Genomic DNA, 19,053 nt, shown 5'->3' with positions numbered 1-19,053 from the left:
GCACCGCCTTTAGCGTCCTCTACAACCTGACGCCGCGTCCGCTTTTTCTCCACACGTATACAGCGGCCAAGTCACATGTTCTATGCGGCCTCTACAAACACACGTAAGTGACTGCAAGACATACTAGATCAACAGCCATACAGGTCACACTGAGGGTGACCGTATGAACAACTTTAACACTGTTACAAATATGCGCCACACTGTGAACCCACACCAAACAAGAATGACAAACACATTTCAGGAGAACATCCGCACCGTAACACAACATAAACACAACAGAACAAATACCCAGAATCCCTTGCAGCCCTAACTCTTCCGGGACGCTACAATATACACCCCCGCTACCACCAACCCCCCCCCCCCCCCTCATCTCCCGAATTCGGAGGTCTCAAGTATGCCTTGCCCCTGGAGAGGGGGTCCAGACTGAGGCCAAGGGGAAAAAAACCTCATAGCCAGAGCACACATAAATATGTGTGTAAGAGGGAAACATCAAAGAACACAAAGGACATTAAAAGAGCAGAGATGATGCAACCAGCCACTTCTACATACAGCTACAAAAGTAAATAAACAACAACAACAAAAAACATATACACTGTGGTGGCCACGCCATCGTCTGCTGGAGTGGGGGGGGTCATGGCCAGAGACAGGAGCAGACCCAACAAAGCAACCAAGAGAGCCGACTCCACCCTCGGCCCGCCCACCAACTCTCGGCCGGTGTCCAGTCTGGATGAGCGAGGATGCGTCTAAGGACACCGAGGTGTCCGATACCTGCTCATTCAGCCAAGACACTGTGAAGCCTGTCCGTCCCAGCTCCGCAGCCCTGTCTCTTCATCCGGCATCTCCTCCAGTCTCTCCAAACAGACTCTGGTGTGGCAGAGACCCAGCAGCTGGTCTCCATGGCCAACAGGCTCCCGGGCAATGTTCCCTCTAATTTTTCATGTGTGTGAGCAAACGCAAAAACTCCCTGAGCATTCAGTGGAGCCCATGTGAGCAACATCAGACGTGCACACTGTGGCTACACCAGCAGCACACCTGGCCCAAACCTGACTAAATAACAAGTTCAATCTCCATCCATCCATCCATTTTCTACCGCTTGTCCCTTTGGAAATAATTTGTACCCCTTTCAGACATTGCATTTAGTTCCAATTAAAACATTCACATGTTGCACAATGAGATGTAAGCAGGGGATCATGTGTACATTCTTGCAACTTCCTGTTTGTAAAAAATATATTTTTATTAGTATTTATTTAATATACTAACAGCATTTCATGATTAATATTTATAAATGATAAATTCCTAATAAATGACACTAGAATAAGCACACATTTGATTGGTAAATCATAGTGTAACGACCTGGAATGACACTTTGTGTGTGGTGTTGGAGTTGTCCGACTTTTTGTGTGGCTGTAAACGCATCACTGGCTAAGTGCCATATGTGCATGTGTTGGCGCAAGTGAGAAAGAGCGAGCGGCTGCTGTTGATATAACAAAGTTGCTTTTGGTCTGGTTTGTACTGCAGAAAATGATCAGTTTTGCTAGTTATCATTTGTTTTACTAACGTTTTGGTGATGTGTTTATGGCCGACAATAAAGAGTTTTGCTCTGTAAAGTGATGGATGGAATTCATGTCCTCAAAGCGTCTCGACAGACGTTACAATATTTGAACAATGATGACGAAAACTGTTTTCTCTGTCGTGTCCGTGTGTCGAAAATTGTTATACGCTTTTTTTTTTTTATTTGATTTTGTGCGTGGCATACATTTGCCGTGCGCAGAGGACGCTTGAGCAGTGCACAATTGCAGACGGGAGGCAGATCCAGAAGTTCACAAAAAAATCACCGCAGACGTCACAAATGTGCCACCCCTTGTCCCACAGTCCCAAAGGGTTCCGAACCAAAAGGCACAAAAAAAACCCCACATGAAAACAAGAGGGAAACATCAGGAACACAAAAGGATGACACAAGACCACAAAGCTCCTGCCAACAGCAGCATCTACAGCAGCGCCATCTTGGAAAAAATAGTACACACACTTGCAAACTGAGATTCTTGCGGACAAAATCTTTGTTTAATGCGCCACACAACCGCGACGGCACGCCAGTCACACGCTGGTAATCTGCGACGGGAAATCCACGCGCATGTACTCACACTTTACACATACGTGTAAACAAACATTCTTGCGTGTGTGCGCGCTCGCACGTCAATAAAAAGGCCAAGCAATGAATCAACATTGTATCAGTGAGCACATTACATCACAGCGCAGTCAAGATCCATAAAGAGCTAAGAGCCGATTGGTTGGGAGAAAACACCCTCCATTGATCCCTGCTGCACTTCATCACTTGCACTGTAACAGTTTCCTCGACCCAAAGGCTAACCTGACACATAATCTGTGGGTGCATCGTGTGTACACCACAAGCATTATGGCAACTGACAGAAAACTGTGGCAAAGTTGTGATGTAATTGGGGGCCTGTGTGTGAAACATGACAGCTATTATTTTCCTGCAGGAAACAGTCTATGCTGGCTTGATAGCAGCCTCTAGTGGTCTTCACACTCTGTGCAGATTGGTAAACTTGCCTGGATGTACAACTTCTGTATTGAAAGTGGGTGAAGACCATGCAAGAAAGCACAAAAAACCTCTGAGATACAAAACCGATATCCGATCAGAACATCCGCCATCAAGACCTCCGGTCCAAAATAGTTGGCTTCAATTAGAAACAATGAGAAACGAGGACCAAACTTGAAGTAAGTTCATTTTCTCAAACCAAGGAATCCATCACGTTAAAGCTTTAATGCAAGAATAACAAAGCATCCATCATGTTGAGCGCCGGCCCAGAACACTGCGAACCATTTGTGGACCAGATTTGTAATTCTCTGGGCGCGGTACCTGCATGCCGTTCACCCACAAGTGGCAAACATTACTCATCGCGGAGGGTCTGCGTGTTATGAATGCAAGGCACAATGAATGAGCTTTTCATGGATATGCGACGGAGGAGGAGAATAAGGAGCCATTCACTGGACAGGTTTCCTATCGCCATCTCTTCTTTTGGCTGTCCACAGCATTGCCTGATGTGAATTTACAGCCCCGGTGGGACATTAGTTAAATGAATAGAGAGAAGTAAACACCAGAGGGGCAGGGGAGGGAGAGGAAACGCGTAGGGAACACAAAAGGGGACCAACAATGATCGGAAAGGTGTTGGAAAGGAGAGGTGGAGACGAAGAAGGAACCTAAGGAAACATAAACGAAAAGGGAAAGGCTTTCAATGAAAAGAATGGGAAGAGAGAAACAAACCAAGTATATCAAAGGACACTGGAGAGAAAGGCAGACGGAATGTAAAGAAGGGACCAGATGTAAGTGCTACCATGGCGTCACCATAGTAACACTGGCGGAAAAACCTCTGCACATCATCATCCCTCAGGCTCAGCCCCCCCCCGAACCCCCCACCCGTTACGCCATCTCCTGCCGTAACCCAGGCCTGGGACCGTGTGAGCTGCGTTGCCATAGAAACTGAACACCTCACCATGTTCCACAGAGGGGGGACGACGCGGAGCCTTACCTCTTCACTTTCACCGCCCCAGCCGGTCACGTGATGAGCTCCTGGCACTGTCGCTGGAGCCATCAAACTTGACTTAGGGGTTGGGGCAGGAGTGCAGTTTCTAATACGCTCCTAAGCACACTTGTTATCCTGAAATTGCAGCACGGTCAATGCTTGGGCTACAAAAATAATAATTTCCAGTAAAAGACGAACGCTTAATGCATTGATCAAACAAGTAATTTGAACTAATATGCTTGCACAACTGCTCATGAAGCCTATGCAGTCTTTGACAGGAAGCTAGTGCTGGGATTCAGCGTGGGTGTAGAGATAAGGAGCTGCGGCAATTGTGCATGGGGGTGTTTGGGGGGGGGGGGGTTGCTGGTGGGAGGGTATTGGGGCTTGAAGTGACGGGCAGTTGCAGTATTGCACGGCAGACAGCAGTCATTTATTTCCCTTTAGTTCTAACGAAACGCAAACGATTCTTGTGTTGCAATTCATGCGTCTTGTAGTTCGAAAGCTTTGGAATGACCAAAATAAAAAGGTCAAAAATAAGGACTAAAGTAAGGAGGGTGCTATAACATATACATTTTCCATAAAAAGGTCTCTCTTTGTGCCAGGAAATTCCAAGAAAATTCTGTGAGAAGGTTAGCGTGCATTGCGTTTGTTGTGCTTAGTCTGCGACATCAAGGCAAAAATGTTGGCCATTCCACTACTAAGACACATTGTCAATAATCTGCCGCGCGAATAGCAGAAAAGGTGGTGCATCTTTTCTTTTACCAAAACCGGCAGACCAAGACAGGACCGGATTTCTCACTGAAGCATGTGCACCATGGCAAAACATGGCAAACGGATGAAAGACTCCACCGGCCCTACAAGACGTGCAATGGCGATACCATAGTGGACTGCAATTTGGGACAGCAAGGTGACCCTATAATACAAAGCATCCATCCCCAGCTGATGGAGGCAAGTACCGCCCCCGGTGGACCCAGAATCTGAGCCCAACAATGCCAATGTACCATCTGCCTGGAGACCACGTTCAGATGTAACGCTGACCTTGAATCAGCACCTACAGAGGCGGTCATGGACCTAGGTCTCTGCATGACTGGCCTCCCAACAGCATTCACACAATTATTTTGGCTTCTTGCATGTAATGTTTGAGTGGCCTAGCAGATGTTTATTTTCGCATAATTATGCCTCCTATACGACACATCGAATGACGTGATGCATGGAAGCCAATGTGCAGATTTGCAGAACTCACAGTCCTCTACTCAAGTCCCTTCAAATCCTTACTCGGTCTCCTAAATCGATGGCTGTCCCTGCAAACCCCCCCCCCCCATCCCCCCGCCCCCGCCGCCTCCTTGGAGAGGTCTTACCTTGTCTCGCTTGGCCCCCCGCAGTGGAAAGAAGCAGGCGAAGAGGAACTTGCTCCAGCTGATAACGGCAGCCAAGCACCAGTTGAGGCGAGCCATGCCTGTGTTTGCACCTTCTCTTCTGCCAGCCTCTTATTTCCCGCTCGGCTCCAGGGTAGAATCCTGAAAGCCCCAACCAAAAAAGAACAATGTCAAACTAAAAAATAAAAAAAAGACCGCACACAAGCAAAATCTAAACCTTGTATGCTTAGAATGATTTTGGAAATGGTGGACTACCTGTTTGGGTATTTGTCTTTGATTCCAATTCACAGGAGAGCAAGGAGGTCTGCGTAAAGCCACCGATTACCCCAAAATGGACGAGACCCCTCGGTTGGTCGGTTTAGAGAAACCCAATGCATCAAGACCCAACATCTGTCTCTCCATCCATCACGGGTCCCCTCTGCCTCCCGAGCCGGTCTAGATCAGTGTTAGTGTCATGAGCATCTCCGACTGCATAATGTGAATAGTCCATCACTAATCGACGACACCGTTACACACACATGTCCCACACTCACGCTCTCCGTCCGCATACGCATTCACCAGCACTCCCCTTTGGCAACACAAAAAAACATTGAAAAAAAACGCTGTCCTGGCACATACATCCACAGGCTGAAGAGCCCCCCTCTCATCGCACGGCTCCCCTCCAGGCTCAGGATCCCCGGTGCTTTGCGCTCTCATTCGCACACGCTGCTGCTCTCTCTCTCTCACACACACACACACACACATGCAGTGATGCTGCAGCACTTACTCAGCCAGCGAGGGGAGGAGGTTGGGGGGGGGAGAGAAAAAAAACTGAGGGGTATACTGGAAACAGAACGATTGGTAGAAAAAGGTTGCAAATGAATACCAGCCTCAGTGTATACATTCATTGTGTTTACATTTGAGAGTGCAGCTGGCATCCAGGAGAGAGTACTTGGAAGTATAGTAGACTGAAAGAAGCAACGGGCATGTCGAGATTGCACGGATGGATGGATGGGAGACATCAGGAGCGGACAGGAATGGTTAAAAACAAGACGCAAGAGGGGGGAGAGAGTGCACCAGTAAGCGCACGCACAAACGCGCCAGCATGCGCAATGAGCGGACTCGCAGTGCAGCGAGATGATTGCGGCGTGTGCGCAGAATTGAGCTGATAGGAAAGACTGAAGGAGGAGAGTGAGTTCTTGAATCATTGTCTTGGTTGATTATTGCGCTCTCTCTCTCTCTCTCTCGCTTACACATTCACGTGCACACAGACGACTGCCGGTGGTGCACGGGCACGTTCACTGGTGCTGCAGTCTCTCTACGCTTCAGCGAAAGCACATTTTCACTGCAGAACGCTTTTTCTCTCCCCTCCTTTCCTAGCCCAACCCAACGCAATTACAACACATCAAAGCAGTAAGTGAGGCAGATAAAAAAAAATTACGAAAAAAAAAAAAAGTGCATAGGAGGACCAGAGCTCGGATAGCCTGCGAGGAGGAGCAAAACGAGTGAGGGTCTTAAGATGTTGGATCACACGGATACAACAGGATGATATAAAATATGTTTTTTGGCAAAGGGAACTCGGCTTGAATTGTCGTTCAGTCCACATCACAGTAAACGCAAAACACGGGCGCAAGTAATCCATTCCATTTTCTGCACCGTTTATACTGCAGGGTCGCAGAGCGCTGGAGCTTATTGATATATACAACTTCTGGCAAAACACATCGTGGACTGGTCGTCAGTCAATTACATGACACATGGAGACAGACAACCAGTCACACTATTAACCAGTGAAAACCGATAAACACAAAACACTGGCGCAAGTAATCCATTCCATTTTCTGCACTGTTTACACTGCAGGGTCGCAGAGCGCTGGAGCTTATTGATGTATACAACTTCTGGCAAAACCCATTGTGGACTGGTCGTCAGTCAATTACATGACACATGGAGACAGACAACCAGTCACACTATTAACCAGTGAAAACCGATAAACATAAAACACTGGCGCAAGTAATCCATTCCATTTTCTACACTGTTTACACTGCAGGGTCACAGAGCGCTGGAGCTCATTGATGTATACAACTTCTGGCAAAACACATTGTGGACTGGTCGTCAGTCAATTACATGACACATGGAGACAAACAACCAGTCACACTCACATTCACACTATTAACCAGTGAAAACCGATAAACATTAAACACGGGCGCAAGTAATCCATTCCCTTTTCTGCACTGTTTACACTGCAGGGTCGCAGAGCGCTGGAGCTTATTGATATATACAACTTCTGGCAAAACACATCGTGGACTGGTCGTCAGTCAATTACATGACACATGGAGACAGACAACCAGTCACACTATTAACCAGTGAAAACCGATAAACATAAAACACTGGCGCAAGTAATCCATTCCATTTTCTGCACTGTTTACACTGCAGGGTCGCAGAGCGCTGGAGCTCATTGATGTATACAACTTCTGGCAAAACCCATTGTGGACTGGTCGTCAGTCAATTACATGACACATGGAGACAGACAACCAGTCACAATATTAACCAGTGAAAACCGATAAACACAAAACACTGGCGCAGTAATCAATTCCATTTTCTGCACTGTTTACACTGCAGGGTCGCAGAGCGCTGGAGCTCATTGATGTATACAACTTCTGGCAAAACACATCGTGGACTGGTCGTCAGTCAAATACATGACACATGGAGACAGACAACCAGTCGCACTCACATTCACACTATTAACCAGTGAAAACCGATAAACACTAAACACGGGCGCAAGTAATCCATTCCCTTTTCTGCACTGTTTACACTGCAGGGTCGCAGAGCGCTGGAGCTTATTGATATATACAACTTCTGGCAAAACACATCTCTGACTGGTCGTCAGTCTATTACATGACACATGGAGACAGACAACCAGTCACACTATTAACCAGTGAAAACCGATAAACACAAAACACTGGCGCAAGTAATCCATTCCATTTTCTGCACTGTTTACAATGCAGGGTCGCAGAGCGCTGGAGCTTATTGATGTATACAACTTCTGGAAAACACATCGTGGACTGGTCGTCAGTCAATTACATGACACATGGAGACAGACAACCAGTCACACTATTAACCAGTGAAAACCGATAAACACAAAACACTGGCGCAAGTAATCCATTCTATTTTCTTCACTGTTTACACTGCAGGGTCGCAGAGCGCTGGAGCTCATTGATGTATACAACTTCTGGCAAAACACATCGTGGACTGGTCGTCAGTCAATTACATGACACATGGAGACAGACAACCAGTCACACTCACATTCACACTATTAACCAGTGAAAACCGATAAACACTAAACACAGGCGCAAGTAATCCATTCCCTTTTCTGCACTGTTTACACTGCAGGGTCGCAGAGCGCTGGAGCTTATTGATATATACAACTTCTGGCAAAACACATCTCTGACTGGTCGTCAGTCAATTACATGACACATGGAGACAGACAACCAGTCACACTATTAACCAGTGAAAACCGATAAACATAAAACACTGGCGCAAGTAATCCATTCCATTTTCTACACTGTTTACACTGCAGGGTCGCAGAGCGCTGGAGCTCATTGATGTATACAACTTCTGGCAAAACACATCGTGGACTGGTCGTCAGTCAATTACATGACACATGGAGACAGACAACCAGTCACACTCACATTCACACTATTAACCAGTGAAAACCGATAAACACTAAACACGGGCGCAAGTAATCCATTCCCTTTTCTGCACTGTTTACGCTGCAGGGTCGCAGAGCGCTGGAGCTTATTGATGTATACAACTTCTGGCAAAACACATCTCTGACTGGTCGTCAGTCAATTACATGACACATGGAGACAGACAACCATTCACACTATTAACCAGTGAAAACCGATAAATATAAAACACTGGCGCAAGTAATCCATTCCATTTTCTTCACTGTTTACACTGCAGGGTCGCAGAGCACTGGAGCTCATTGATGTATACAACTTCTGGCAAAACACATCGTGGACTGGTCGTCAGTCAATTACATGACACATGGAGACAGACAACCAGTCACACTATTAACCAGTGAAAACCGATAAACACTAAACACGGGCGCAAGTAATCCATTCCCTTTTCTGCACTGTTTACACTGCAGGGTCGCAGAGCGCTGGAGCTTATTGATATATACAACTTCTGGCAAAACACATCTCTGACTGGTCGTCAGTCAATTACATGACACATGGAGACAGACAACCAGTCACACTATTAACCAGTGAAAACCGATAAACATAAAACACTGGCGCAAGTAATCCATTCCATTTTCTACACTGTTTACACTGCAGGGTCGCAGAGCGCTGGAGCTCATTGATGTATACAACTTCTGGCAAAACACATCGTGGACTGGTCGTCAGTCAATTACATGACACATGGAGACAGACAACCAGTCGCACTCACATTCACACTATTAACCAGTGAAAACCGATAAACACTAAACACGGGCGCAAGTAATCCATTCCCTTTTCTGCACTGTTTACGCTGCAGGGTCGCAGAGCGCTGGAGCTTATTGATATTTACAACTTCTGGCAAAACACATCGTGGACTGGTCGTCAGTCAATTACATGACACATGGCGACAGACATCACACTCACATTCACACAATTAACCAGTGAAAACTGATCTTGTGTCGGGTGCACCAATAGTCGAAGGAACCACAACTCTATTCTTTTAACTTGTCTTAAGAATACTATTAATACAATAACCAATAAATGGGCTTGGTTCCCCTTGATTCTTACTTTTTCATCACCAATATATTTTGAAACTGCTTGCAACTTCTGGGCAGAGTTTAGTACTATGTGTGTTGGAAGAGAGACACTTGGAATTTGTTGACAGTTCCACCACGGAATCATTTGAGGAATGTGCTTTTTTAGTCCCAGTTCATTTTCGCTTAGTTTATGTACACACAGAGGCCAGCTAAGACGGCTGTGCCAGTGAACGTTGGTAAACCTTACTCTTTAAAATCTTAAGAGCTTGCGCTTGACATCGAGTTGACAGCTTGGGCTTTTAGTTCGATGTCTATAGTGCTCTCATACACGCAGAAACCGGGATCATCAATCAATCAATCAATGTTTATTTACACAGCCCTTAATCACGAGTGTCTCAAAGGGCTGCACAAGCCACAACGACATCCTCGGCTCAGATCCCACATCAGGGCAAGAAAAAACTCAACCCAATGGGATACAGTGAGATTGAGAGTCCAGTCCATTATGGCCAGCAGGGGATCATTTTGAGTGGAGAAAAGTCAGCAGCGCAGAGACGTCCCCAACTGATGCACAGATGAGTGGTCCACCCCGGGTCCCGACTTTGAACAACTAGCGCCTCATCTGTGATCACCTATTAACCTCTCCAACGCAGGAGAAGGGGGCAGAGCAGAAAAGAGACGGCAGATCAACTGGTCTAAAAGAGGGGTCTATTTAAAGATTAGCGTATACAAATGAGTTTTAAAATGGGACTTAAATGCTTCTACTGAGGTAGCATCTCTAACTGTTACCGGGAGGGCATTCCAGAGTACTGGAGCCCGAATAGAAAACGCTCTATAGCCCGCAGACTGTTTTTGGGCTCTGGGAATCAAATAAGCAGAAGTTCTTAGAAGGCAGATTTCTTGCCGGGACATATGGTACAATACAATCAGCAAGATAGGAGGGAGCTAGACCGTTTAGTATTTTATACGTAAGTAGTAAAACCTTAAAGTCGCATCTTAAGTGCACAGGAAGCCAGTGCAGGTGTAATATGATCAAACTTTCTTGTTCTTGTCAAAAGTCTAGCAGCCGCGATTTGTACCAACTGTAATCTTTTAATGCTAGACATAGGGAGACCCGAAAATAAAATGTTACAGTAATCGAGACGAGGCGTAACGAATGCATGAATAATGATCTCCGCGTCGCTGGTGGACAAAAAGGAACACATTTTTGCGATAGAGTCTTGGGTGGAACAAAAGCAGGGCCTAGACCAGGCAGGTGACAGTAATGCCGTGACCTGGAAGAAAGTGAGATTTAGTGAGATAAGTGTTAAGAAGTGTAGTGAGCAGTGTACGTTAACAAACCTTACTCCCTAACACTTTAGGAGCTTGCACTGGACATTGGGTTGACAGATGCATAACGCTCTCACATTCGGAGGACCCAAGTTCGAGCTCCGGATGGAACAGACGCCTGTATACCAGGTGGGTGACGGTGGTGCCGTGACCCGGAAGAAAGTGAGGTTTAGTGTGATGTGTGAGGTCAGCCAATGTACGTTGGTAAACCTCACTTCCTGACACATGAACAGCTTGCGCTGGACATTGAGTTGACAGATGCCTAACGCTCTCACGCTCTCATTTAAGTTTGAACCCGAGGTGAAACAAAAGCAGGAGCATACCAAGATGGGCTACGTTTAAAGGCCACAAAACCTTGACCTCGTAGTGTTACAATTAATAATCAAATGAGAGTGACAGGGAACTTTATTAGACTACCAAAAACAAAAGAAGGAAAATAAGCCCGCAGCTTTCTGTTGTACATCTAAAGAGACAGAATGACCAACAAGGTGTTCTCTGCTCACTTGGCAAAGAACTGCAGTTCCTCATTAGGGATAAGCAACTTGGATAATCACTGCTGAACGGTCGCACCGCCCAGCCGCAAGAGTGGAAGGCCAGAGAAAAAAATTAACTCAATGCCCCCTCCCAAAATGTAATGCAGAATCCTGCACTTGCCCAGAGGTTTCCGACAACACGCTGGCTATTATCTTCTCTGCCAAATGATATTTACTTCCTAGATTGGCTTAATTACATAATTACGGTCCTCTGAGAATTTTATTACCCTTTTTTCCAGCCTTAATGTAAACATTTAGTGCGGATTTAGGCACTTAATTTTAATGAGGAGTTACTCAAAGCTTGATGAGATTATTGAACAAGGATTGACCTCGGTAAGGTAATTCACACCCTGGGCTCTAAAAGGCTGCTGTATCTCCCAAAGACTCGTTCACGGTGCGAGGTGGCTCGGAATCAGATTTGACAAAAACGCTGATGGTAAAAAATGAGCTCAGTTGTGATCGTGTGTCCTCCAACAATCCAATTGGCCAAGCGCTGTTGAGCGACAGCCAGACCTTTTGCTACCCGCCCACACAGACTGGATCCTGCGCCAGCATCCCATTCACATTCAAGGCACATAGTGTGTACCGTACGGAGCACACACCAGATTAGGTCCCATCACACACCTCATCATTCACTAATGCGCTGACTCATCCATCTTACACTTCTTTCCTGCTCACCCTACATTCCCTCCTTTTTTTCCATTTCATCCCGACCGTTATTTCAACTCTTTCGTCCACTCTCTGCATCCTCCCACTCCAGCCCTGACTCAGCCTGCAGCCCTCTGACTGCAATAATTCACAACAATGGTGACACTTTTTTTGTGTCCATCTTCATCACGTCTGTTTGGAGAGAAAGCACCGCAGAGACAGAGGTGACCCTAAAAGGCCTGTGATCAATGGCTTGGTCTAGTCCCCGAGTGTGCTTTGATCACTTACTCTCAATGACATCGGATCAGTGGATATCACAATGATCCACACGCGTCTCGGGCTTTAGTTGACACTGTTTTTTTTTTTCGTATAAACGACGTGCGGGTCAGGATCAAGGACCATGGCTCTCGTCTTCAGTGGGAAAAACCTCCAGGTGACAGCTTTGTCTTTAGCGGGGCCAAATGATGTGAGAAGACGGGGACGCACTTAGAGCAAAGCACCATGAGTGGTGACACATCCGGGGCTGGCTGCCAAGGTAAACTCACTTATACAGCCGGGCCTCCCCACCAACCCAACCCAGCGGTATCCTGGAGACCCAAGGGAGAAGAACATCATGGGAAGCAGCTCACACAAACTCCCAATTTGCAGTTGTTTTTGTCTGTTAGACGGATTTGCCTTATATCTTTGTTGCACAATTTGTCTTTGGGTTTAAAACCTTTATGTTTAGCCGCAATGACAAGGTTCAGCAGATCCCTGAAGACTACATAGGACTCCTCATCTCCAGCCACACAGCCCACCGTCCTGATCAAGGGGTTACCTGCACATGTCAGAAAACCCCAAAACAAAGTTAATGTAATGTTAGTTCTCAGAGTGAGGAAAGTTCATGTACCTGGATTATCCACGCCTGTCTGAATGACATCATCTATGGTGAAGCCATTGGGACTTGTGCGATCCTTTAGCTTTTTATACATTTCCAGAGTTAGAACTTTAGCCATGTGGTTGTTGTGCTGACTGAGATCTGGGAACTCGTCCTTAGCTGTCAACCAAGGCCGCACACGGAAAAATTAAAGCATGTGGGGGCCATTTTGATATTTTTCATTTTCAAACCATAACAAAATGTATGCATTTTTTATTTATTTTACCTTTAGGGGTCCCGGGGACCATAAAGGGTCTCAGTCATTAAAATGTTAAAAATAAGTCAGATTATTATTATTTTTTGAATTATTTAACGCTTACAGTAAATCTTTATATCAACTTCAAGTTGATATAAAGTAATACAAATTTAAAAAAAATGTTTTATGGCTTTTCTGTCAAAAAAAACTTAGTTTTTTTTATAGTAAAACTGAAATATGCAGTATTTAGTCATTAGAGCCCTAAAAGATCAATAATGCAGGACACCATTGATTTTAATTATTTCATATTTTTGAGTAATCACAGTGAAAAGATAAATAAAAAATCACTAAATATATTTGGGATCCAAAAGGTGCCCCACTCATAAAGTGATACATTTTTATTAGGGTTTTCTTCTTCTTTCAACACTTAAGTTACGAGATCAACTTCAGATATATCTGTCCATTTTATTCTGGAACAATTATTTTCAATCCAATCCAATCCATTTTATTTATATAGCACATTTACACAACAAGAATGTTTCCAAAGTGCTGCACAGCCATGTTAAAAACAATATAATGCTACACCAATGACTGAATAAAAACAAAGAATAAATGAATAGAAAACCAATACAGAGACAATATAAAAAATAAATATGATTAAAAATGATTTTAAAGGGTAAAACCAAGTAAAACAGTAAAATAGACATCAAAATTTATATAAAAAAAAACACACAGGACAACAGAGGACAGAAGACCACACAACTCACGTAGTGTTAAAAGCCAAAGAATAAAAGTGGGTCTTAAGACAAGACTTAAAACACTCCACTGTGGGAGCAGTTGGAACATGGAGGGGCAGAGTGTTCCAGAGCTTAGGGCCGACCACAGAGAAGGCCCTGTCTCCCCTGGGTTTAAGTCTCGTCCTGGGCACCACGAGCTGGAGCTGGCTCTCGGACCTCAGAGCGCGCGCAGGAGTGTAAATTTGGAGGACGTCCGAGATATACTGAGGTGCCAGTCCATGTAAAGCTTTAAAAACAAACAGCAAGGATTTAAAACCAATTCTAAAATGAACAGGGAGCCAGTGCAAACTCCGAAGAATTGGGGTTATATGCTTATATTTTCTTTGTTTTATGCGCTTTTGTCAAAGAAAACGTTGATGTTTTTGTATGGCTACTACACAATACATGCAATATTTACCACATAAAACATTTTAAAGTGAAATATTTGAAGTAATTGGAGCCCTGGAAATAATTCATTATAACATGGATTTTTTTTGTCATTATTTTTTTTTTTTGAGCAATGGCAAAAAAAAGAAAAATGAAGAAAGACAAAAGAAAGAAAAAAAACAGCCTGCATGGCAGCTTTTGTGTCAACATTGCAACTTTTTCTCGTTAGATTTCACCTCATTCCACTTTTTTTAATGTTCTTTTTTATTTTTACAATAGTATTTCCAGAATGTGTGGCGGGCCAGTAAACAACTAGCTGCGGGCCGCAAATGGCCCCCGGGCCGCACTTTGGACACCCCTGCCATAGAGGCTACAAGATTCACAGAAAAAAATATTTTCCAAATTGTTGTTAAGTGCACAAGTGACTTCACTGACTATTTTAGTGCTCGTCTAGGATAGGATAGTATAGGACTTTATTGTCATTGCACAAGTATAACAAAGCTACGTTTTTAGCACAAACCCGTTCAAGATTAGACAAACATGGGTTTTACAGAACAGGAACGCTGATGGGTCGGCCAAAGGCGCCCCGTAAAGGATAAGAAAAAGGTAAAACGCTGGGGAAGAAGATGAGTAAAAAAATACAATCTAGACTGGGCTCCTATATTAGTGACCGATAAATGCTTTAAAATTTAATATCCGAAATTATCGGTATCGGTTTTGTTATTATCGGTATCGGGTTTTGTTTTGTTTTTTTTTTTTTATTAAATCAACATAAAAAAACACAAGATACACTTACAATTAGTGCACCAACCCAAAAAAACTCCCTCCCCCATTTACACTCATTCACACTCATTCACACAAAAGGGTTGTTTCTTTCTGTTATTAATATTCTGGTTCCTACATTATATATCAATATATATCAATACAGTCTGCAAGGGATACAGTCCGTAAGCACACATGATTGTGGGTGCTGCTGCTCCACTAATTGTACTAACCTTTAACTGTTAATTTTACTCATTTTCATTAATTACTAGTTTCTATGTAACTGTTTTTATATTGTTTTACTTTCTTTTTTATTAAATAATTTTTTTAAATTTATTTATCTTATTTTATTTTATTATTTTTTTTAAAAAAGGACCTCATATTCACCATACCTGGTTGTCCAAATTAGGCATAATAATGTGTTAATTCCACGACTGTATATATCGGTATCTATTGATATCGGTATCGGTAATTAAGAGTTGGACAATATCGGAATATCGGCAAAAAAAGCCATTATCGGACATCCCTAATTTTTTTGCATAACTTGAGTTGATTTATTTTGGAAAACCTTGTTACATTGTTTAATGCATCACAACAAAATTAGGCATAATAATGTGTTAATTCCACGACTGTATATATCGGTATCTATTGATATCGGAATCGGTAATTAAGAGTTGGACAATATCGGAATATCGTCAAGAAAGCCATTATCGGACATCCCTAATTTTTTCCATAACTTGAGTTGATTTATTTTGGAAAACCTTGTTACATTGTTTAATGCATCACAACAAAATTAGGCATAATAATGTGTTAATTCCACGACTGTATATATCGGTATCTATTGATATCGGTATCGGTAATTAAGAGTTGGACAATATCGGAATATCGGCAAAAAAGCCATTATCGGACATCCCTAATTTTTTTGCATAACTTGAGTTGATTTATTTTGGAAAACCTTGTTACATTGTTTAATGCATCACAACAAAATTAGGCATAATAATGTGTTAATTCCACGACTGTATATATCGGTATCGCTTGATATCGGAATCGGTAATTAAGAGTTGGACAATATCGGGATATCGGATATCGGCAAAAAAGCCATTATCGGACATCCCTAATTTTTTTGTATAACTTGAGTTGATTTATTTTGGAAAACCTTGTTACATTGTTTAATGCATCACAACAAAATTAGGCATAATAATGTGTTAATTCCACGACTGTATATATCGGTATCGCTTGATATCGGTATCTGTAATTAAGAGTTGGACAATATCGGAATATCGGCAAAAAAGCCATTATCGGACATCCCTAATTTTTTTGCATAACTTGAGTTGATTTATTTTGGAAAACCTTGTTACATTGTTTAATGCATCACAACAAAATTAGGCATAATAATGTGTTAATTCCACGACTGTATATATCGGTATCTATTGATATCGGAATCTGTAATTAAGAGTTGGACAATATCGGAATATCGGATATCGGCAAAAAAGCCATTATCGGACATCCCTAATTTTTTTGCATAACTTGAGTTTATTTATTTTGGAAAACCTTGTTACATTGTTTAATGCATCACAACAAAATTAGGCATAATAATGTGTTAATTCCACGACTGTATATATCAGTATCTATTGATATCGTACCGGTAATTAAGAGTTGGACAATATCGGAATATCGGCAAAAAAGCCATTATCGGACATCCCTAATTTTTTTGCATAACTTGAGTTGATTTATTTTGGAAAACCTTGTTACATTGTTTAATGCATCACAACAAAATTATGCATAATAATGTGTTAATTCCACGACTGTATATATCGGTATCTATTGATATCGGTATCGGTAATTAAGAGTTGGACAATATCGGAATATCGGCAAAAAAGCCATTATCGGACATCCCTAATTTTTTTGCATAACTTGAGTTGATTTATTTTGGAAAACCTTGTTACATTGTTTAATGCATCACAACAAAATTAGGCATAATAATGTGTTAATTCCACGACTGTATATATCGGTATCTATTGATATCGGTATCGGTAATTAAGAGTTGGACAATATCGGAATATCGGCAAAAAAGCCATTATCGGACATCCCTAATTTTTTTGCATAACTTGAGTTGATTTATTTTGGAAAACCTTGTTACATTGTTTAATGCATCACAACAAAATTAGGCATAATAATGTGTTAATTCCACGACTGTATATATCGGTATCGCTTGATATCGGAATCGGTAATTAAGAGTTGGACAATATCGGGATATCGGATATCGGCAAAAAAGCCATTATCGGACATCCCTAATTTTTTTGTATAACTTGAGTTGATTTATTTTGGAAAACCTTGTTACATTGTTTAATGCATCACAACAAAATTAGGCATAATAATGTGTTAATTCCACGACTGTATATATCGGTATCGCTTGATATCGGTATCTGTAATTAAGAGTTGGACAATATCGGAATATCGGCAAAAAAGCCATTATCGGACATCCCTAATTTTTTTGCATAACTTGAGTTGATTTATTTTGGAAAACCTTGTTACATTGTTTAATGCATCACAACAAAATTAGGCATAATAATGTGTTAATTCCACGACTGTATATATCGGTATCTATTGATATCGGAATCTGTAATTAAGAGTTGGACAATATCGGAATATCGGATATCGGCAAAAAAGCCATTATCGGACATCCCTAATTTTTTTGCATAACTTGAGTTTATTTATTTTGGAAAACCTTGTTACATTGTTTAATGCATCACAACAAAATTAGGCATAATAATGTGTTAATTCCACGACTGTATATATCAGTATCTATTGATATCGTACCGGTAATTAAGAGTTGGACAATATCGGAATATCGGCAAAAAAGCCATTATCGGACATCCCTAATTTTTTTGCATAACTTGAGTTGATTTATTTTGGAAAACCTTGTTACATTGTTTAATGCATCACAACAAAATTATGCATAATAATGTGTTAATTCCACGACTGTATATATCGGTATCTATTGATATCGGTATCGGTAATTAAGAGTTGGACAATATCGGAATATCGGCAAAAAAGCCATTATCGGACATCCCTAATTTTTTTGCATAACTTGAGTTGATTTATTTTGGAAAACCTTGTTACATTGTTTAATGCATCACAACAAAATTAGGCATAATAATGTGTTAATTCCACGACTGTATATATCGGTATCGCTTGATATCGGAATCGGTAATTAAGAGTTGGACAATATCGGAATATCGGATATCGGCAAAAAAGCCATTATCGGACATCCCTAATTTTTTTCCATAACTTGAGTTGATTTATTTTGGAAAACCTTGTTACATTGTTTAATGCATCACAACAAAATTAGGCATAATAACGTGTTAATTCCACGACTGTATAATAATAATAATAATAATGGATTAGATTTTATATCGTGCTTTTCTATTGTTAGATACTCAAAGCGCTCACAGAGAAGTATATATCGGTATCGCTTGATATCGGAATCTGTAATTAAGAGTTGGACAATATCGGACAACTCTAGTTTTTATTGTGTTTAAAATCATTTACTCCGGTATGGGCCATGACCGTGAATTCCGTATTTGTCCTTTTGTCACCTTTACTGTCTCGCCTCAATGGACAAAGACGGCTGATCAAGGTGCCGCTGTGGAAAGGGGCAGGTAATCAGCAATGCACACGCCCCCCGATAAGATGCAATCCTGCATCAGCCAGACAACAGCTTCTTCGACAGTTATCGCCACAATCAGCTGCAGCGCCGGCCGAATTAGAATCGACCCCTAACTCAACTCAGCGCCTTTAAATCTCCTACAAAAGCCGCGGCTTTTGTTGCTAATAAGAGGCCGCGACACGGTGCGGA

The 19,053-nt window shown here is 42.4% G+C and overlaps 2 protein-coding genes across 5 annotated transcripts in view; both read right to left on the bottom strand.

The window, feature by feature from the left end:
• Positions 1 to 5,602, bottom strand: part of tns1a (tensin 1a) — a 223,821-nt gene extending 218,219 nt beyond the window's left edge. For all 4 annotated transcript variants that reach the window (XM_062062313.1, XM_062062330.1, XM_062062340.1 and 1 more), the window contains exons 1-2: positions 5,174 to 5,602; positions 4,901 to 5,059 (exon numbers count right to left, since the gene is read on the bottom strand). In XM_062062313.1, the coding sequence (XP_061918297.1) occupies positions 4,901 to 4,996 (96 nt within the window). In that variant the 5' untranslated portion in view covers positions 4,997 to 5,059; positions 5,174 to 5,602. The remainder of the gene's footprint in view (positions 1 to 4,900; positions 5,060 to 5,173) is intronic.
• Positions 5,603 to 12,768: 7,166 nt separating this feature from the next.
• LOC133649932 (creatine kinase M-type-like) lies at positions 12,769 to 13,197 on the bottom strand (the record flags this gene model as incomplete). The annotated part of the gene is made up of 2 exons (XM_062046668.1): positions 12,769 to 12,974; positions 13,047 to 13,197. Coding segments are annotated over 2 exons (357 nt in total), but the record flags the coding sequence as incomplete, so codon positions are not given.
• Positions 13,198 to 19,053: the final 5,856 nt, after the last annotated feature.

Source organism: Entelurus aequoreus, linkage group LG01 (genome assembly GCF_033978785.1).
Source record: "Entelurus aequoreus isolate RoL-2023_Sb linkage group LG01, RoL_Eaeq_v1.1, whole genome shotgun sequence".
Classification (NCBI taxonomy): Eukaryota; Metazoa; Chordata; class Actinopteri; order Syngnathiformes; family Syngnathidae; genus Entelurus; species Entelurus aequoreus.
This window is presented reverse-complemented; position numbering and strand designations above follow the sequence as displayed.